This window comes from Pelophylax lessonae (assembly GCF_965119305.1).
Source record: "Pelophylax lessonae genome assembly, chromosome: 4".
Classification (NCBI taxonomy): Eukaryota; Metazoa; Chordata; class Amphibia; order Anura; family Ranidae; genus Pelophylax; species Pelophylax lessonae.
The window spans coordinates 128,299,562-128,321,729 of NC_138771.1; the positions used below are offsets into that span (position 1 = coordinate 128,299,562).

Sequence of the window (22,168 nt, forward strand, 5' to 3'; positions counted from 1 at the left end):
GCTATATAATAATGTAATGTGGGCTGCTATGCGTGTGTGTGTGTGTATATTAGACCTGCACGATTCTGGCCAACATGAGAATCACGATTTTTTAGCTTGGAATAAAGATCACGATTCTCTGTGTAACAAAAAAAAAAAATTGGGATAACTTTACTGTTACGTTTTTTTTTTTTTTTTATTCATTAAAGTCTAATCATTGCGTTTGAAAGACTGCTGCGCAAATACAGTGTGGCATAAAATATTACAACAATTGCCATTTTATTCTGTAGGGTCTCTGCTAAAAAAATATATAAAATGTTTGGGGGTTCTAAGTACTTTTCTAGAAAAAAAAAAAAACTGATTTTAACTTGCAAGCAACAAGTGTCAGAAAAAGATCCAGTCTTTAAGAGGTTAAACTTCCTTTCTCCCTGGCAGAGGGAAGGAAAAGATACAAATGTAATCATTTTTGTTTATAGTTAGGAGACTTCTGCTGAAAGGGGTTAGCTGTGTGAGTGAATGAGTCATCCAGCTCACTGAAATGTATCAATTCACAAGTCAGGCAGACTTGACAGAGAAACTCGGTATTTTAAAAATGCCACAATAACAATACCGTGGCTATGCAATACCGCGATATATCGAATTACCGAAAACCGGCATATGTCTAGCCGGGGTATGAGAGGGTCCCAACCAAACTCCCTCAGAGTTCGTAAAGTAATCTCCAAGTTGTCCATCAGAGCAGTCAGACTCCGCTCGCAGAAGACCATCCAAGTACCCCAGCACCGAGATCCCACGCTGATGCAGCAATGCTAGTACCGGGGCCAACACTTTCATAAATTTCCGAGGAGTGGAGACGAGACCAAAAGGTAACGCCACAAACTGAGAATGCTCCTCCCCCACGGCAAAGCAGGGGAAGCGCTTACGACCGGCACATAGTGGAATGTGAAGGTATGCGTCCTTGAGGTCGAGGTCCCCCTGATGAAGGGACACCACTACCGTGTGAATGGACGCTATTCGGAACTTCTATACCCGCACAAAGCAGTTTAGCGCCTTGAGGTCCAGAATTGGATGTACCTTGCCTTCCTTCCTGGGAACTGTGAACAGTTTTGAGTAAAACCCCTGAAAACGTATCGAAGTCAGAACCGGGACAAACAACCCTTGAAGTAACAAGTCTTGCACTGCCCCAAAGAGACCCCGTAAGCGATCTGGGGACAAGCACAGGATGGAAGGGAAGAACCTTTCCAGAGGATAAGAACGAAACTCAATCTTGTAAACGGACTGAATGACTTTGTGGACCCACTTATTCTGTACCAGGGAGGTCTAGAGATCCGGAAACCAACGAAGACGTACCCCCCACTCCAGATAGGGGTGAAGGCGCCCCTTCATGCAGAGAAAGACCTGTCCGCAGGTCTGGAAGAGCCCGCTCGTGGCTTGCCAGACCAGGTCCTCTTGGAAACTTCAGTGGATGCCCTGAAGGGCTTAGATTCCTTGTCGTGAGACCCTGAGGGACGAAAAAGCCTCTTACGAGCCGAGAAGAATGGCCCCCTCTACGACAGGGCTCCTTGGCCTTGGAAACCTGCGGAAGAAGAGTATTCTTCCCAACTGTGAGGCCTTTAATGATGTCATCCAAGGAAGCTCCAAACAAGCGATCCCCCACAAATGGGAGATCAGATAAAGCCTTCTTTGAAGTCTAGTCCGCAGACCGGCATTTTAGCCAGATAATACGTTGAAGGACCGCTGCTGAGATAGACAGCCTAGAAATCAACAGAGCCCCATCCAAAGAGGCATCACAGACAAACGGTAGCCCCTGGATCAACTGATCTGCCCGCACCACAAAAAACTGTTCCCCCCTCCAGGTCCCGGTGTAAACGTTTAGCCCACTCGGTCAGCGTTTGTGACACCAGAATATAGTAAATAGCAGCCTAAAAGCCGAATCAGCCACAACGAACATATGGCAGGCCAGAGCCTCCGACCTCCTATCAGTCGGATCCTTAAAGGCCGGGGACTCCTCAACTGAGATTAAGGGGGCTTTATTTACCTTGGAAACTGGCAAGTCCACTACAGGTGGGACCATCCACTTTTTAAGCAGGGAATCCTCATAAGGATACCACATCACAAAACGCTTAGATATCGCAAAAGTGCGTTTTGGACAACCCCACTGTTTAGCGACAATATTATCAAAGTAAGCGGGAAAAGGGAACAACCTTGCCGCCTTGGAAGGCTTGTGAGTGCAAAAAGGGACCGGCGTCTCCGACGCCGCATCCTCCATCTTCAAAGTTTCACGCGCTGCAACAACCAGCGCATCCACCAGCGCCTTTTCATGCGCAGCTAGAGGAGCAGAGGAATCATCCTCACTATCTGAGCACGCAAGGTGCGTGGACGAAAATACAGTAGGGTGACATGCGGCCGGATCAGATTCAAAATCTGATGAGACAGATGAAGCAGGTGAGGGCGGGGGATGCTTTTTGCTAGCCCGTTTTCCCAGGACCATATCCACATTGGATACCAAGGACTCCAGGACCACCATCAGTGCAGTAAGAGATTGTTGGGACCCGGAGGGCCTGATAGCCTCTGAGAGGGAATCAGGTGGGGAAATGTGCTCCAGGGACTCCATTAGTGAAAAGGGGGACCCACACAAAAAAGTGTATAACACAACCGATGCGGCCGAGAAGCCGCTCAGCTATCATTACAAGGAGCGGGAGGGGACGCCCTCCCACCGCCTTCCACAGCTCGACCGGGTCTCGCATCCCATCGGGAGACTCGGGCATCCTACCTCCACCGCCGCCGAAGAGAAGACCCGGGTCTCCATATACGAAACCCGGAAGTGATGTCATGACATTACTTCCCGGTTCTCGGCGCGGAATTAAAAAAACTGACAGCATTCAAAACAGCCAAACTTGGCGTTTTGAATGCTTTTCGGTGCCGAGGAGCGGTTTGGGGTCTTTTAGACCCCCAGATCCCTCCACAAGAAGTACCTTTAGCAAAATAAAAAAAACACTTTTTTTACATGTCCGAAAATATCAGCAGATATTAGCCGATACCGATATCCGATTACAAAAATATCGGTATCGGCATTAAAAAAAAAATATATATTGGTCGATCACTAATGCGTGCTGGCTGATGAGGCTGCACTAATGGGCACTGTCAGGCTGCACTCCTGGTACACTCAGCACCCAGCTGTCAAACTGGGAAGGAAATGTCTGAGGTGAGTGGGTAGTAAAAGCGAGCAAGCAAAGCCCTCACCAGCGCTTATCACAGTACCGCCCACCAGGACAGCACATGGGAGGAATCCAGACCACTGTTTCAGTGTAGCCCAGGCGACAGAACGCAATTTCCAGTTGCCATCGTGACCTGGGTTTGAGTCCTCTGTTAAGGGATTAAAGTGGTTGTTAACCCACTGTAAGAAATGTATATAATCCTCCTGGTCGCCTATTGATAGGTGCTCCTTTGTTTCATAAAAAAAAAATGCAGTATATACCTCATTTCAGAGTGCCCATCGGTGCTCACATGACTGGCTGGGCTCTCTATTCTCCTCCAGTCTGACAGATGCAGCGGGAGGGGCCCAGATTTCCCCACGGAAGGAGAGGTGGAGAGAGCTGGCTGGTCACGTGAGCGCCGAGCAGCACTCTTAAACGAGGTATATACTGCATTTTTTTTAAATAAAACAGACACAGGAGCACCCATCGTTAGGAGACAAGGAGGATTACATATGAAATGTTATTTTTTAGCAGCAATAGGGGAGAGGGCAGGCCCTGAAACAGGAGCAGACAGGCAGGGACAGAGACATGTAAACTGACCATGGTGTCAGGGCTCAGCAGCCATGATACACCATGGTCAGTTTACAGGGGGGAGAGCATAGCCAGGCAGGATCATTGAGGTACATCTCAGCCACAAAAAGGAAAATACAGTATAGAGTGAATCCAGAAAGTATTCACAGCGCTTCACTTCTTCCACATTTTATGTTACACCTTTATTCCAAAATTGATTAAATTCATTATTTTCCTCAAAGTTCTACAAACAATACCCTAGAATGACTATGTGAAAGATGTTTGTTTGAAATCTTTGCAAATTTATTAAAAAAAAAAAGTATTCACAGCATTTGCGCAATACCTTGTTGAAGCACCTTTGGCACCAATTACAGCCTCAATTCTTTTAAGAGTATGATGCTACTAGCTTGGCACACCTATTTTTGGGCAGTTTCTCCCATTCTTCTTTGCAGGGCCTCTCAAGCTCAGTCAGGTTGGATGGAGATCGTCGGTGCACAGCCATTTCAGATCTCTCCAAAGATATTAAAATCGGGTCCAAGTCTGGGCCACTCAAGGACTTTCAGAGTTGTCTTGTAGCTACTCCTTTGTCATCTTGGCTGTGTGTTTAGGGTCATTGTCCTGTTAAAAGATGAACCTTCGCCCCAGGTCTGCGGTCTGGAGCAGGTTTTCCTCAAGGACATGTCTCTGTACATTGCTGCATTCATCTTTCCCTCAATCCTGACTAATCTCCCAGTTCCTGCCACTGAAAACCATCCCCACAGCATGATTCTTCCATGTACGGATGGTATTGGCCAGTTGATGAGCGGTTCCTGGTTTCCTCCAAACAGGACGCTTGCCATTCAGGCTAAAAAGTTCAATCTTCATTTCATCAGACCAGAGAATTTTGTTTCTAATGGTTTAAGAGTCCTTCAGGTGCCTTTTGGCAAACGTCAGGCGGGCTGCCATGTGCCTTTTACTGAGGAGTAGCTTCCGTCTAGCCACGCTATCATACAGGCCTGATTAGTGGAGTGCTGCAGAGATGGTTGTTCTTCTGGAAGGTTCTCCTCTCTCCACAGAGCTCTGTCCATTGGATTCTTGGTCACCTCCCTGACTAAGGCCCTTCTACCCCGAACACTTAGTTTGGTTGGACGGCCCACTGTATCAAAAGTCCTGGTGGTTCCAAACTTCTCCCATTTACGGGTGATGGAGGCCACTGTGCTCTTTGGGACCTTCAATGCTGCAGACATTTTTCTGTACCCTTCCCCAGATCTGTGCCTGTCTCAGAGGTCTACAGACAGTACCTTGGACTTAATGGTTTGGTTTTAGCTCTGAAAAGCCCGGTTAACTGTGGGGACTTATATGAACAGGTGTATACCTTCCCAAATCATGTCCAATCCCAGGGGGGGGGGGGGGGGGGGGCTCCAATCAAGTGGTAGAAACATCTCAAAAGATGATCAGTGGAATTAGGATGCACCTGAGCTTAATTTTGGATGTCACGGCAAAAGCTGTAAATACTTATGTACGTGATTTTTTCTGTAATAAATTTGCAAAGATTTCAAACAAACTCCTTTCACTTCATTATGGGGTATTGTTTGTAGAATGTTGAGAAAAATCATGAATGTAATCCATTTTGGAATAGGGCTGTAACATAACAAAATGTGGAAGAAGTGAAGCGATGTAAATACTTTCCGGATTCACTGTATAAAAGAAGATATCCATCTGAAACCACCTGGAAAGCATAAAAAAAAATACTTTGTTTACCCCAAAGTTTTCAATTTTAAAACCATAAAAAATTACATTGCCAGAACAGGGAAGGGGAAGCAAGGTCATTAGCCGTGTTGTCATGTGTTCTCATTAAATGGGCCCTTAAACCGTATCCATTCCTGTATGTATGCTTTGACTACTAGATGATAAAACATTGTTCTAGAAATTAGTATACTATATGAAATGATCTTGTGCTACAAACCTGTGGTGCGTTTGTCCTGTTTTGTCACACACATCAGCAGAAGATAAAACAATACATATTATGAAATCATGCAAAATATCCCAACATAAGTAAAAAAAAAAAAAACTAGAAATCCAATAAAGATCCACTTCAAAAAAAGTCCTCTTTATAGGAGTGTTTGCAATATAACAATATTGCTTCCTTTGTGATAAACAGCAAATCACCTCCGTGCCACTTCTTATGAAAAGGCTCACTCAGCAGAACTTGTTTCACTCCTTATGTTTTCACATGATAAAGCCATGTTCTGTTATTGGAGTAATATGGAGAGAAATGCATAGGAGACACGTTCCTTCGTCTGTTTGACATCTACACTGCTCAAAAAACTAAAAAAGATAACTTTTTAATCAGTACAGCATCAAGTCAATTAAACTGCTGGGATATTGATCTGGTCAGTTAAGTAGCTGAGGGGGTTGTTAAGCAGTTTCAGCTGCTTTGGTTGTAATGAAATTACCAACAGGTGCACTAGGTGGGCAACAATGAGACAACCCCCAAAACAGGAATGGTTTCACAGGTAGAGGCCACTGATATTTTTTTTTCCCCTACTCATTGTTTCAAACTGTTTTTCACTAGTTTTGCATTTGGCTAGGGTTAAGTGTCACTACTGATAGCAGGAGGCGATACCTGGACCCTATAGACGCTGCAGGCAGTCCGACCCCTCCAGCATGGCACATTAATACGTGCCATTGGCAGAAGGTTTGCTGTGTCTCCCAGCAGAGTCCCAAGAGCATGGGGGAGATTCCAGGAGATAAGCCGTTGTTAGGAGAGCTGGACGGGGCCATCAGCAGGACTACTATCTGTTCCTTTGTGCACAGAGGAACAAGACAAGCACTGCCAGAGCCCTACAAAATAACCTCCAGCAGGCCACTGGTGTGAATGTCTCTGACCAAACAATCAGAAACAGACTTCATGAGGGCCTGAGCTCACTGCCCGGCCCCGTGGACCTCGACTGGCATTTGCCATTGAACACCAGAATTGGCCAGTCTGCCACTGGCGCCCTGTGCTTTTCACAGATGAGAGAGCAAGATCACCCTGACCACATGTAGACAGACCTGAAAGGGTTTGGAGAAGCCTTGGAGAACCTTATGCTGCTTGTAACACAGGGCTTGACAAATTTGCCTGAAATCTAGGAGCCAGCTAAAAAAGTTAGGAGCCAGTTTTTTTTTTTTTTTTAAACAACCACATAAATACGCACCACATTAATACCGCTTTACACTGTGAACACAATTGTTAGAATACATTTTTCTAGTTTGACAGTGTATATAAGGTATTTTGTGCATTATTGCGGAGAGGTTTTTTGTGGTTTTAAATGGCAAGCTTTGTGGTGAATAAAAAAGTCAAAGATATATTGGATTTTTTTTTTTTAATTACTTTACTTGTGGTTTCAGATATATACCTATCTTTATACATTCTCCTTCATAAGATTACGAGTTTACGTGCGCCACATCTGTGGCATTGTTCGATCACACCCTGACAGGCAAAGCTTAACCACTTGCCGACCACCCACAGTATATATACACGTCATTACTTGGACATATAATACCGGTGTTATGGTAGCAGCTAGCTGCCATAACCACGCTATCTTTTTTATTGTGAGCGAATATGGCTTTGGATAAAAAAGTGGTCCCATGGGGGATTCGCAGCGGGATCACTATTCGAGGTGGCAGGATGGCCCCCACTCGTCTCTGTCCTCGAAGGACCGGAGGGGACTTCCAAAGCCAATTTCTGTTCTCGAGCATAAATAAATGATTTTTTTTTTTTTTAAATAGTAAAAATACTTTGTTTCTTTTGCTTTTAAAAGGTAAATGAGAAATCTGGGGTCTTTTTGACCCCCAGTCTCTCAATGAAGAGTGCCATGCTTATTTCTATTACAAGGGATGTTTACATTCCTTGTAATAGGAAAAAAGTGGTCAAAAGGAAAGGGACAGTGTAAAAATAAATAGTAAAATAAAATGTAAAGGGCACTATCCCTCTGTGCTTGCACGCAGAAGCGAACGCATACGCAAGTCGCGCCCACATATGCAAACAGTGTTCAACCCACACGTGAGGTATCGCCACGATCATTAGAGCGAGAGCAATAATTCTAGCCCAAAACCTTCTCTAACTCTAAATAGGTAACCTGTAAAATATTTTAAATCGTCGCCTATGGAGATTTTTAATTTCTGCAGTTTGTCGCCATTCCACGAGCATGCCCAATTTTAAAGCATGACATGTTGTTGGATATCCATTTACTCTGCGTAACAATCTTTCACATAATACAAAAGAATAATTAGGATAACTATTGTCTGTTTTTTTTTTTTTTTTTTTTAAATCATTAAAGTGTATTTTTTCCAAATAAATAGCATTTGAAAGACCGCTGCGCAAATACTGTGTGATATAAAACATTGCAATGATCACCATTGTTTTCTATAGGATCTCTGCTATATATATATATATATATATATATATATATATATATATATATATATATATATATATATATATATATATATATATATATATATATATATATAATGTTTGGGGGTTCTGAGTCATTTTCTAGCAAAAACTACTAATTTAAACTTGTAAACACAAAGTTCCAGAAAAAGCCTGGTCAGCAAGTGGTTAAAGATACAGAAAAAGAGAACCATCCAAATCGCCTGAAGTTCAAGGATACTGAGCAGCAATTTCTGCTTCTCTGATGACCATGTTCCCTGAACAGAGATCCACCCGACAGGCTGTCCTCTATCCTCAAGAACTTTCAATTCATCAGTAGGAAGGATTTCCCTGCATCCACCATTCCAAAGCAGACCTGGTCTTGGAAGTCTGAAGCAGCTGCTAATCCAGGGACTCCTGATGCTTGTCCTATACCATATATTGAGTTGAAGAGCTCTGGAGTGAAAATGGACATAGTGGAACCATCAAGGGAGGTGGCTACCATCTTCCCCAGCACCCTCATAAAGGCCTGAATGGAGGGACTTTCCAATGATCTCAGGGAATCCACCTGGTATTAAAGAGACAGGCAGTACTTTTGTTTGTGCCATACTCAGGACTAAGCCAAAGTAATATAGACGATGAGTTGGAACCAGGGTCAACTTCTAAATGTTCAGCAAACGAACCTATAAAAAGGACCTGTATCGTCTGCCTGACATTTGTCTGCTTCTGAGCAGACAAGCAGGTCGCCCAGGGATTTCACTGATGGGGGTATTCTAGGCCCTTAGCCCCACAACCAGAGCCAAGACCTTGGTAAAACACTCCTGGGGCTGTGAACAGGCATGAATGGCTGCACCACAAACTAGTAGTGGTGATTTGCACAATAAATCACACAAATTGGTTTGGTCAGAAAATTTGGATGTGCAAGTAGGCATCTTAGCTATCCATTCACAACAGGAAGTCCTCTTGAAGAAGTAAAGTGATGCAGTCCATCCTGAATATCTGTGCTTTCAGGAGCTTGTTGAAACCTTTTAAGTCCAGAAAAGGCCGGACATCTCCATTTGGCTTGGGAGCTGTAAACAGGCCATGAGAATCCCCCCCCCCCCTTTGGTATGAGGGAGCAGCCTTTCAAGAGCTGCAAAGAAAACCACTTTTTTTGTGGCTTCAAAGATGCCCTTGATGACATACGATGGAGGAGGAAAGCTGAAAAGCTCCAGTATAGTTTTGGACACCACTAGTTATTTGCATAGGCCATACTCTAGATACTAGAGTAAGCTGTTTTAATGTGAAGTTTGTTGCAGGCTGGCAAGTGAGCTTGGATTTTTTTTTTTCCTACGTCGCCCTTCAATGTGCTCCTTGCTGAAAAGGTCAATTATAGGCTGGATGGTTGCCATTTGTTTGTACTAAAGACCGAAAGACTCCAATAAGCAGACAACCCAAACATCAAACAAAAAGAACCAACATACAATCTGTGCACCTTGAAGCATCTTTTCCTGCTTTGGCCATATCCAGAGTGTAAAGAGTAATGTCTTTCAGATACAAAGGAGAAGATAAAAGCAGGGCAGAATTGTTCCTCAATGAAGTTGAAAGACACTACCTTGGGAGGAAAGAAAACACAATCAAGGTCAAAGAATGATTTACAGAAACAGGGCTGCCATTTCAGACACCCTCCTTCCCAAGGGGACGGAAACTAGAAAGGTTAACTTCTTATTTAGGAAGGTACCTCATGCAGTTGCCTAAAAGGGAGACCCCGAAGAGCAGACAGGACCAGACTGAGTTCACAAGAAGCTGCAGGAGGCTTGACAGGTGTAGCAATATGGGTGACTCCCTGTATAAAAGGTCTATATCAAAGAATGATGCCAGGTGATGTTGGTACAGGAGGAGACAGAGTGGGGATCTGGCCTTTAATGGTGCTTAATGCCAGTCTCTTAACAAGTCCATTTTGCCAAAAGCGGAGAACCCTAGTAAATGAGGTCTTAAGGTTAAAACTGCTAGCAGAGCACTATTCTTAGAAGGCCTTCCAGATACAATGATAGATGCAGTAAAATATAAGGATTTATAAGCCTGAAGCATGGTAGAAATGACAGCCTGCATTATTTTAGAGCCTGGGTTTTAATAGCCATGCTGTGAACATTAATGACTGAAGCAGAATGCAGAAAACAGCCCCAGAAAAAAGATCTGGTTGGTCAGGGAGAGATCATGGGAAGTCTGCTCTCAGAAATATTACCCAACTACCAGGTCCTTGGTGGCAAGTTTACAGCTACTAGGATGGCAGGGATCCCTTTCGGTTTGATCTGTTTTAAGAAGCACAGAATCAGCTTGAGGGGAAGAAAAGTAAAATCCAAAGAACAAATATTGTGTGGAACCAGGTCCAAAAAAAAAAAAAAAAGAGGGTCACTGGTTAGGGCTATGAACCTGTGAACATTCAGATTGTGGCACAATGCTATGGAGTTCCATTTTGCTGCAAATTAGACAAAACACAGGACTAGCTGTTGACACCTTAGAATGCGAACTGCTAAAAGGGCTGAAAAAATTGGACTTTTGACTCACCGTAAAATTAATTTCTCTGATGTTCGTTGACAGACAAAGCTCTTCATCTTCTTCACCATTGGGTTATACTGCAACCTACAGGAGGACACTAGGCAGGAAAAAAAAAACTTTACTACGCCTATAGGGCAGTCCAAGGGGGTATACTCCCATTCTCTGCTATAGGCACTCAGTGTCAGAAGAAAGCCACCTCCACAGAGGGGTGGGTGCTGTGTCCGTCAATGAATATCAGAGAAATGGATTTTACATTAAGTCAAAAATCCCATTTTTTCTTTCATTCATTGACGGACACAGAGCTCCATCTTCTTGATTATTAAGATGTCACAAAGCAGTGTCAAACATGTGGGGTGGGAACAGCAATAAAAAAATCCCCAAGGATAAACCATAGCCTACCGGGTAACATGGAGCTCAACCATAAATGAGCTCACCTGAAAAAAACAACACATCCTCAAAGAGGACCAGGTCCTTTAAACAGCAGCCTGCAAAATCATGCAGCCAAAAGGAAGAATCCACAGATGCCAACACATCCACCTTGTTCACGGACGACCAAGTGGCTGCCTTGCAAACCTGCATCACTGACACCTGATGATGAAAGGCCCAGGAGGCACTAAGCGCCCTAGTAGAGTGAGCTTTTACATGGAAAGGAGGTACCTTACCCTTAATTGAACAGGCCTGAACCACTGTCTGATCTATCTGGAAATGGTCGCAGCAGAAGCAGCCAACACTTTGAGGTCCATCCGTGAGTACAAACAGTGGGTCTGACTTCCGAAAAGACTCCGTAGCTGCCAGGTACAACCCGATTGCCCGAACCACATCCAGGGAATGCAAGGCAATTTCCTTAGGATGTTTAGGCCTGGGACATAGGGAATGTAACACAAGGTCTTCATTCAAATGGAAATCAGAGACGACCTTTGGAAGTAATGACAGACAAGGACGAAGAACCACCAAGTAAGGTGAATGACAAGACAAACGGCGCCAGCTCCGACACTCCGCAGAAGTAATCGCCACCAAAAAGGCCACCTTCTGAGACAACGTAAGCAGGGGAACCTCCCAAAGACTTTCAAAGAGAGGTTTCTGAAGGACTGACGGCACCAAATTAGGGTCCCACAGCATCAATGGAGACTGCACTGAAGGAGACAAGTGTCGGTCCCCCTGGATAAAAAGGTATGCACCAGGGAACGTATGGCCAATTAACTTTGAAAGAAAACCGCTAAGGCCGAAACCTGGCCCTTGATGGTACCCAAGGCCAGGAAAGCAAATATCTGAGCCACCGAAAAGAAGCGAGGGTGAACCCAAAGAGACTCACTACGCAATGTACGTTCCCCAAGTACGGTGATGGATCTTCCTAGAGGTAGATTTTATAGCCTTCAACAGTGTAGGGATCACCGATTCAGACAAACCTCTATCCTTCAGCACCTGGCTTTCAACAGCCAATTGTTCTGCCCACCTTAGAATACCGGCTACCTCCCGAGCCGCCAGGGCACCTATTGTGCCCTCTTGGTGACTGACAGACCGTGGTTGTGGCCATGACCTTGTCCGATTGAATGTGTACCGGGCACCCCTGAACACGAATTGTCCAATGATCTAGACAAAGTCTGATTGCTCGGAGTTTAAGTACATTGATTGGCAGTCTGGACTTTGGAGGTGTCCAGACCCCCCGAGCACACACTGTGCTGAAGACGCCTCCCCACCCGGACAGGCTGGCATCTGCGGGGACAACCATCCAGTACAAGGGGAGAAAGGATTTTCCCTGTCGAAGTGCTGGAGAACGAAGTCACCAGATCAGGGACCCTCTCGTACCCCGGCTCAACAGGATCAGATTGTCTAGAGATTCTTGTCCATTTCACAAGGATCCCATGTGGAATTGTGCAAACGGAACCACCTTGAAGGTAGACACCATCAGGCCCAGCACCCAAATGCAATCAAGGGGGTGGTGAATGACCGTCTGCTGGACAACAGAAGCTGGGTTGCCTCCTGCAATTTCTGGAGTTTTTTCAGAGGAAGAAACACTCTGGCTGAGGTAGAGTCAGACCCAGTTAGTCCCATCTTGTGGACGGAACCAGAGCAGACTTTTGAAGGTTCAGAATCGAACCTAACTCCCTCAGAGTTCGCAGAGTAATCCCCAAGTTGTCCCATCAGAGCTATCGGAGAGTCCACTCGCAGAAGATCGTCCAGGTACCCCAGTACCGCTAGCCACCCCTGATGCAACAATGCTAGTACTGAGGCCAACACTTTTGTGAAGACCCGAGGAGCGGAGGCAAGACCAAAGGGTAACGCCACGAACGGATAATGCTCCTCGCCCACTGCAAAGCAGAGGAAGCGCTGGTGACCGGCAAATATTGGAATTTAAAAAGGTAGGCATCCTTGATGTCGATAGAAGCGAGAAAATCCCTCTGATGGAGGGAAGCCACTGCTGTGTGAATTGACTCCATTCAGAACTTCTGAAAGCAGTTTAGCTCCTTGAGGTCCAGAATTGGACGTACCTTGCCTTCCCTCCTGGGAACTGTAAACAAGTTTGAGTAAAACCCCTGAAAACGTTCCGAAGTCAGAATCAGGACAATCAGTAACAAGTCTTGCACCGCCCCAAAGAGACCTCGTAAGCGATCTGGGGACAAGCGCAGGTTGGAAGGGAAGAACCTTTCCGGAGGCTAAGACAAACTCGATCTTGTAGCCGGATCAAATGACTTCTTGAACCCACTTGTCCTTTATCAGAGAGATCCACGGATCTGGAAACCAGCGAAGATATCCCCCCCAACCCAGATAGGGGTGGGGTGCCCCAACATGCAGAGAAAGCTTTGTCCGTAGGTCTGGAAGAGCCTGCTTGTGACTTGCCAGACCAGGTCCTCCTGGAACCTCCGGTGGAGGCTCTGAAGGGCTTAGATCACTTGTCTTGAGGCCCTGAAGGACGAAAAGGCCTCTAAGGAGCCGAGAAGATTGGCCCTCAACTACGACAGGGCTCCTTGCCCTTGGAAGACTGAAGAAGAGTACTCTTCCCCCCTGTGAGGCCCTTAATGATATCATCCAAGGAAGCTCCAAACAGGCCATCCCCCACAAATGGGAGATCAGATAAGGCCTTCTTAAAAGTCTGATCCATATAATATGTCAAAGGACCACTGCTGAGAAAGAGTCCAAATCATGGACCCTCGTCCAAATCATGGACCCGCGTCCAAATCATGGACCCGCGTCCAAATCATGGACCCGCGTCCAAATCATGGACCCGCGTCCAAATCATGGACCCGCGTCCAAATCATGGACATGATCAGGCATATGGCGGGTCAGAGGCTCCTACCTATCAGCCGGGTCTTTAAAGACTGGGGACTCCTCAACCGGAATTAAGGTGGCTTTATTTACCTGGAAACCAGAGTGTCCACTACAGGTGGAACTGTATACTTTTTAAAGCAGGGAATCCTCATGAGGATACCGCATCGCAAAACGCTTAGGGACCGCTAGGTGCGTTTTGGACAATGCCAGTTTAGTGACAATATTAAAGTAAGAGGGAAAGGGGAACACCCTCTCCGCTTTGGAGGGCCTGTGGGTGCCAAAAGGGACAGGTGCCTCTGACGCAGCATCAGCTGCATCTTCCATCTTCAAAATTTCACGCTCTGACACAATCAGCGCATCGACCAGCACCTTTTCATGCGTGGCTAGAGGAGCAGAGGAACCATCCTCACTATTGAAGCACGCGGGGTGCGTGGACGCAGACCCAGAAGTGTAACTCACATCCGCAGCGGCCAAACCAGATTCAGGATCTGAGGAGACAGATGAAGCAGGTGAAGGCGGGGGGCACTTTTTGCTGGCCCATTTTCCCAGGATCAAATCCACCTTGGACACGAAGGACTCCATGTCCGACGTCAGTGTAGTCAGGGATTTCTGGGACCCGGAGAGCCCGGCAGCCTCAGAGGGGGGGATCAGGTGGGGAAATGTGCTCCAGGGAATCCATTAGAGAAGAGGGGGACCCACACAAAAAAGCTGTATACCACTTATAGGGTTACTCTCACCGCGCTGGCGGCACTACAGGGTCCAGCACAGAGAGCGAGCGAGAAACCCCCCCCCCCCCCCAAAAAAAAACTCTCCACCACCGATCAGGCACTTGCAGCACCCGGCAAAATGCACACCATGTGGCGATCAGGAAGAGAAAGACTCAAGAGTCAGCACTAGGTGATGAGTAGGGGCTCCCATCGCCAAAATCACCGTCATTAGCTTCAAAAACATGGCCGCCACTAAATTCAATGGGAAAACCACAAGAAAATGGCCGCCGAAGCTCCACAAACATGGCTGCCAAGCTGCAGCACAAAAGGCCACAAGAAAATGACGGCGCCACACGGCTCCGTGGGGGGATACCGCAGGAGTACCGAATGGGATTCCAGTAGGAAGGGGGCCCTGGCAGGAGCCCCCACCAGGTACAGCCCCCTCCCAGAAATCAATCGTCCGGTCGTCGGTGCCGCGCCCCGAGAAATCGATCGTCCGGTCGTCTGTGCCGCGCCCCCCCCCCCCCAACCCCCATTGGACCACCGCAAAAGGGGTAAATGCTGCATGGGAAGGAGAGGAGCCCGGGGGTCCCACCATCCCAGGGAGGGGCCCATGTCCACCCAAAACCCTCCAGGGGTGTCTATAGCGGAGAGTGGCAGTATACCCCCTGGGACTGCCCCATAGGCGTAGTCAAGTTTTTTCCTGCCTAGTGTCCTACTCCTGTAAGGGGAAGTATAACCCAATGATTAAGATGATGAAGAGCTGTGACCGTCCACGAACGAAAGAGAAATTACATTCTGCTCAACTCAGGCTGTAAGCCACCTCTCCTATACGACATTTTTCCTCCCTAAGAATTATAGGTCACCGTGTTGACATTATTAGACTGAATCCCTCAACAAAAGCCAGTTGTCCTATGTAGGAAAGGCAGGCAGATCCCTTGGATCTCTTAAATGTTAAATTGCAAGTAGTTTTCCTTCTTCATCCAGCAACCATTTACTTTATAACGAGGTGAGGGCCCCTTCCCACCCAGAGTGGATTGGGTGCCTGGTAAGAATCTTCCAGAGAGGAAGGAGGGATAGGTCCCCAAGATATTGCACGCTACCAGAGCAATCACAGCAGTTCCTTGGGCTCATTTGGTTGAAATGTTTCAACTGAGGAAATCTGATGTACAACTGAGAAAAGGGGATTGCCTGAAAGGCAGAGACCATTAGTCTCAGGACCAGCATGCATAGGTAGAAGGAAGAGTGATGTAGAGCTTGAAAAAAAGGAGATAGGTTTCTGTTTAAAAGGTAAATGCCTGGCAGCATGCTCAGGTATTTCAGCCCTTGCACTGGGATCAAACAGGACTCGTGGTAATTCACAAGCCAGCTAAAAAACAGTTGGTTCCACGGCCACCTTTATGTTGGTTGCAGTTCCTGGAGAACAGCACCCTGATGAGGAGGTCAAAGAGGAATGCCTCAATATGAATGCCCCTGGTTTTAAGTGGAGCCAGCACCAAGACAAGCATTTTGGTAAAAACCCTCAGTTAGGGCCACAGACGAAGTGAATTTTCCCAATATTGTGTAGAGACTGATGCAGAGGAAATATAGAGACATTGAGATAAGGATCACCAATGCTTCTTATGAAAGACAAACTCAGTTTTGTAACCAATAGAGACTACCTAGTTTACCCAGATGCCAGACGTTGAAGATGTAAAACCAGTACTAAGAATCAATAGTCTTTCCCAAAGCATTTATTATGCTGTAGTATTACAGAAAACTGAATCTGCAATTGGGATGATTATAGGCTTGCTGAGGCAGGACTCCGGTCGGTCTATTACAGTCTGATGCAGGTCTACTGATAGGGATGTTAACTATTTTTTAAGAGGTGCTGTGGGAAGGGCTAAGAAGCATCAAAGCAGCCAATGACAGAAGAGGCCTTGCCAGACTGTTATACTACTAAGACATGCGATCTCCTCAAACGCCTAAAGATTTGGAATCCACTTCTGTTTTCTAAAAACCGATCTTAGTAGATGCAATACTGGTAGGTTAGAATGACTGCTCAAATATAAGTGCCCCAAATACTGCTTGGAATAGCCTGACAATGCTCTCCTTAAGGTGAGCAAATTAGCAATGAAAGAGCTCATCATCACTAAGGGAAGACTGAGTTGGTACACAATATGACTACCAGTCAGAGCTCCAAGCCACACATTAAATCTCCAGTGAATGCTTCAAGGTGGGCATCCATAAGCTTATTAAAGGAGGTCTTGCAAGTGTCATAGTGGGACATCCTGACGAATTACAAAGCCAATGTTGCACTGGGTACAGGCAGAGTACATTGTGGTCAGAAGGGGCCTGCCAAGTGCAGTCTGGTGATTTCACTTTATACTAGTCTCAGACAAATTTCCAGAATTAAAAGAGACAGGAGGCCCAATTAGGCAAGTGTAGTGTTCAGACAGCACCACAGCAGTGCAATGTTGCATGGCAGCAGACTAATCCTTTAGGGTTAAACATGAAAAATGCAATACCCTAAGGCCAGTCAGATGGATGCTGGGTTGCCAAGCTGTGGGGTGAGGTGGTCGAAAGAGTTCCAGCAGTGCAGTCCTGTGGTCTATTGCACAGCCAGGACATGAAGTGCAGAGCAGAAGCAGCTTTAACAGTAGGCATGCAGCCTTTCTGTTGCAGAAAAGAAATGCTAGGTGTGCACTAGACTTGGGGTGCACTGTACTCACCAAATCCAGGGGAGTCAGAAAATGTCCTCTAGGACCATTTAGTGTGCCAAAGGTTCTCCCCAGCAGACTTGGAGAGAATTGGGCCTAAACAGGCTCAGAAAGTGCCACTTTAGTGCGGTCAAACATTACTGTGTCAATAACTGCCACCAGTGTGCAGGGTGACTGCTGCATGTAGCGATCCCCCTGGTTAACAAGGTACAGTACATATGGCCCAGAAGAAGCAAGGGAGATTTAAAAGGGCATGTACTTTCTATCACCCCAGTGGAATAGTAGAATGTAAACGCTACATTGAATCTTCAAGGTTTGCTGACCAAAGTGTAAGCTGCAAAAGGTCCTCATTTTCGGAAAAGAAACCGAGGCTGCAATTCATCTCAAAGGTTTGGTGGGTATGGTATGACACTGAGCATGCAGAAAGTAACACGTGTGCAGTGACATGAAAGCAAAGGCTGTAGTGCATATCCAAATCTCAAGGGTGAAGGTAAACACTGAGCATAAACGTAGCTGTTGAAGTGATACTTCAAGAACTGGGAATTTGGTGTGACATTGAAAGCAGCGCAAGAGTTTCATTTTTCAACCAGCAGGGGTGGTAGAGGCATCCTACCTCTTTGGACACCAAGCTACACTGCAGATGGCTGGCTGTGCAGACCTTATAGAACACGAGGAACCTTCTGGTTTCTTACTGTCCGAAAGTCTGATGGCATGGCATAAACCTTAGAGGTCTAATGTGCTCCCCGACCCCACCCAATCGCTAAAGGATAAAACGGGATCATAATTTACCTTTTTTTACCCTTAGCAAATGTTGAAGCGTTTAAAGACAATTGGCTGTGTCCACAACCTACCTGTTGTGCCCTCAGCAAGGCAGTGCGACGGTACATGTAGTCCTCAGATTTTATGACATATACCATCTTGTAAGAGTTGAGCTTGAATTTGCACTGCAGCTTGTCCAGACTCTCTAGGTTCTCCAGGTTTCGCTTTCCATTGCCCTCCTTCTCCTGCTGTTCTCGTCCCCTCTGGCATTTCCGGATTCTGCGCAGGTTCCTGTTGTACATAAGGTTGTAGGCCAGGGGAAAAAATAAGCAAATGTACAGAAATTGCTTTATAAATGTTTTGGTTTCTATATTCATGGAATAATTCCTCTTTAAATGCTTCATACACTGTTTAAAGTGATTAAACATTCCAAAAACCAAACAAGTTGTACTTACCTGCTCCTTGCAATGGTTTTGCACAGAGCAGCCCCAATCCTTCATTTCAGCGGACCCTTGATGGCGCGCCTGGCTCCTCCCCCCTATTAAGTGCTTCCATAGCAAGCCGCTTGCAATGGGGGCACTCATGCGGACTCAATCCCAAGCTGGCTGTGCGTGTCCATAGACAGCCCCCTTTCCTGTGTGATTGACAGCAGCAGGAGCCAATGACTCCCACAACTGTCCCTGAACCTATGGAGGAGAAGAGAGCGCGCAGATCTACCGCTCTCAGGGAGCACAGGTAAGTATTGGTGGGCTGGCTGCTTATTCAAGGTTTTGTTTTCCTTAATGTAGAGAATGCATTAGGGTAAAAAAACCTTTAAAAATTTACAATCACTTTAATGCAAAACGTGCTACAAAATCAACAATTTCTGTATGTGAGTTCACATTATAGACTGTTTCCCAGCTCACCTTACAGCTATCCAAAAGTTTCCGTAGTAAATAAATGTATAGATTTTGGAGTATATGCAACCCTTATGGATATTTTACGTGAATTTATGCCAGTACTAATTACGGTCTGGTGTAATCCACCTCATATCGAAGACAAGGGCAGCTCTCAAGATGTGCAATCTGTCGGTCACACCTGTGGAATCCAAACTCACTTCCAAGCATCAGACACTTGTGTTACAGAAGAAGCTGTACAAGCATACAAGAACACTTGGTTCTATACAGTAACATTTGTAGTTCCCCAGAAAGAAATGTATCCCTGTGAATAATTCAATATATAAAATCAGAATGTAGGACATTTAGAAGATTGTCCTGTAATTTTCAAATTCTATATTTACTTTGCTCTCATTTATTAGATGAAATAATTTTACTATTCTATACAGTGGAGTATAATGGAGTTGACATTTTTTTTTTTTACACCTACACTCTTGGCTTTCATTTTTAAAAAACATATATGGCTTGTTACATTGCACACCCATATTCTGAGTTCAGGGACAGTCAAGTCTGCTCTTCATCCCTGCACTAGGTGTCAAGCTTATCCACTTCCAAACTTTTTGATTACATGCAACAATCCATATTTTTGCTCGAAAACTACTTCAAACCCCCAAACATACACTCACTGGCCACTTTATTAGGTACACCTGTTCAATTGCATGGTAACACAAATTGCTAATCTGCCAAATCACACGGCCGCAACTCAATGCATTAGGCATCTAGAAGTGGTGAAGATGACTTGCCGAAGTTTAAACCAAGCATTGGAATGGGGAAGAAAGGGAATTTGAGTGACTTTGAATGTGACATGGTTGTTGGTGCCAGACAAGTTGGTCTGAGTATTTCAAAAACTGCTGACCTACTGGAATTCCCACGCACAACCATCTCTAGGGTTTAAAGAGAATGGTCCAAGAAAGAGAAAATATCCAGTGAGCGGCAGCTGTGTGGACCAAAATGCCTTGTTGATGTCACAGGAAAATGGGAAGACTGGTTTGAGATTACAGAAAGGCAACAGTAACTCAAATACCCACTCATTACAACCAAGGTATGCAGAATACCATCTCTGAACGCACCACTCATCGAACCTTAAAACAGATGGGCTATATAGGATCAGAAGACCACACCGGGTGCCACTCATGTCAGCAAAGAACAGGAAACTGAGGCTACAATTCACACAGGATCACCAATATTGGACAATGGAAGATTGGAAAAATGTTGCCTGGTCTGATGAGTCTCGATTTAGGATCAGAATTTGGCGTAAACATGAAAGCATGGATCCTTCCTGCCGTGTCTCAACAGTTCAGGCTGGTGGTGGTGGTGTGGGGAATATTTTCTTGGCAGACTTTGGGCCTCTTAGTACCAAGTGAGCATTGTTTAACCGCCATAGCCTACCTGAGCATTGTTGCGGATCATGTCTATTCCCTTTATGACTACAGTGTACCATGTTCTGATGGCTCCTTCCAGCAAGATGTCACAAAATTCAAATCATCTCACAGTCTTTTTTGAACATGACAATGAGGTCACCGAACTCCAATGGTCTTCACAGTCACCCAATCACAATCCAATAGAGCACCTTTGGGAGGTGGTGGAATGGGAGAGTCACTTAATGGATGTGCAGCTGACAAATTTGCAGCAACTACGTGATGCTATCATGTCAATATGGACAAAATCCATGAGGAATGTTTAACAACTTAATTCTTCATGAGATTAAACAAGGCAGTTCTTAAAACAAAAGGGGGGGGGGGGCAACCCGGTACTAGCAAAGTGTACCTAATAAAGTGGCCAGTGAGTGTATATTTTAAAAAAACCGAGGCCCTGGATAATAAATTAGTGGGTTTTTCAATGTCTTCCAGGATTTGTATAGCGATTTTCCAATATTTTTTTTTGGAAAAAAATAAATACTTTTTTTTTCTTTAAATTTTAAAGCAAAAACACACACACACACCATTTTTTGTAGATGATGATGTTCTGCTACCTAAATAGATATCAAACGTGTCACGCTTTAAAAATTGCACACAATTTTACTATCCATAGGCGACACTTTAAAAGCCTTTACAGGTTACCACTTTAGATATACACAGGAGTTGGTGCTAGAATTACTGCCCATGATCGGACATTCGTGGTGATACCTCACGTGTCGGACGACCGCTGTTACGTGCATGATCGATACATGTATTCGCCTTTGCGCGCAAGCACGGGGGGATGGGGGCACTTTTTTCTTCTTTTCTTAATTTTTTGTTTTTACACTGTCGCTTGAATTTTTTTTTTTTTTTTCGTTTACGAAGAATGTAAACATCCTTGTGACCGCAATATGCATGTGACAGGTACTCTTTACAGACACCAGATCCCTCCACTGCCTATAAAAGCATTCAATTACACCAAGTTTGGCGTTTTCTAATGCTTTTGATTTTTGAAAATGGCACTGTTGACTTCCGGATGAACCGGAATTGACATCAGGTCACTGCTTCCAGGTTAGCAAAGCAGAAAGCTGACCCAGGCTTTGTTCGACCGGCAGATGCACAAGCTGTTTGCTCAGGTTTCTTGGTGAGAAGGGAGAGCATGAGAAAGCCACAGAAAGCTGGGGGGATGACACACAATCCCTCAAGCTACTGATCCACATGTTTCAGAAGAGACTATGGGAATGTACAGGCTTGCTGGTCATAAAAGTGGAGAGATTTGTTTCTCATTATAATTTGCAGGAACAGGACAAGTATACATATTAAAGTGATTACAATTCTTTAAAAAAAGTGGGCAACTACAGCGACAAAGGAAGGAAATTACTGTAGATGAAAAAGACTGAAACGGTCAGACTAAATAGGAAGATATTACTGGATTGACTTCCCAGCAGAGGTGTTGGAGGCCAATATGGCATGAACAAAGTGGAAAATTGTAAAAAAAAAAAAAAGCATTGGCGGAGAATAAACATTAACACAGGATTAACAGAATTGGCACAGATATCTGAAGGTAAGCTCACCTGGGTAAGAAAACTGGTTTCTGTGCAAGATGTTCTCTCAGCTCTGGGGAAGTAGAGTCACAGTTCATGTATCTTTCCACATAGTCCGACCAACGCTTAAAATAGAAGACAAAGGGTGCAGAATTAGTGACAGAGCCCAGAGCGCCAGGAACC

At 45.2% G+C, this 22,168-nt stretch overlaps 1 protein-coding gene across 4 annotated transcripts in view; it reads right to left on the minus strand.

Moving 5' to 3' along the window:
• The window catches only part of SIN3A (SIN3 transcription regulator family member A), a 123,710-nt gene that overhangs the window by 12,913 nt on the left and 88,629 nt on the right, over positions 1-22,168 (minus strand). For 3 of the 4 annotated variants that reach the window (XM_082253074.1, XM_082253073.1, XM_082253072.1), the window contains 2 exons: positions 22,016-22,110; positions 18,202-18,400 (listed from right to left, as the gene is read on the minus strand). In XM_082253074.1, coding sequence (XP_082109200.1) covers positions 18,202-18,400; positions 22,016-22,110 — 294 coding nt within the window. The remainder of the gene's footprint in view (positions 1-18,201; positions 18,401-22,015; positions 22,111-22,168) is intronic. The other variant, XM_082253075.1, reaches the window with a different exon arrangement.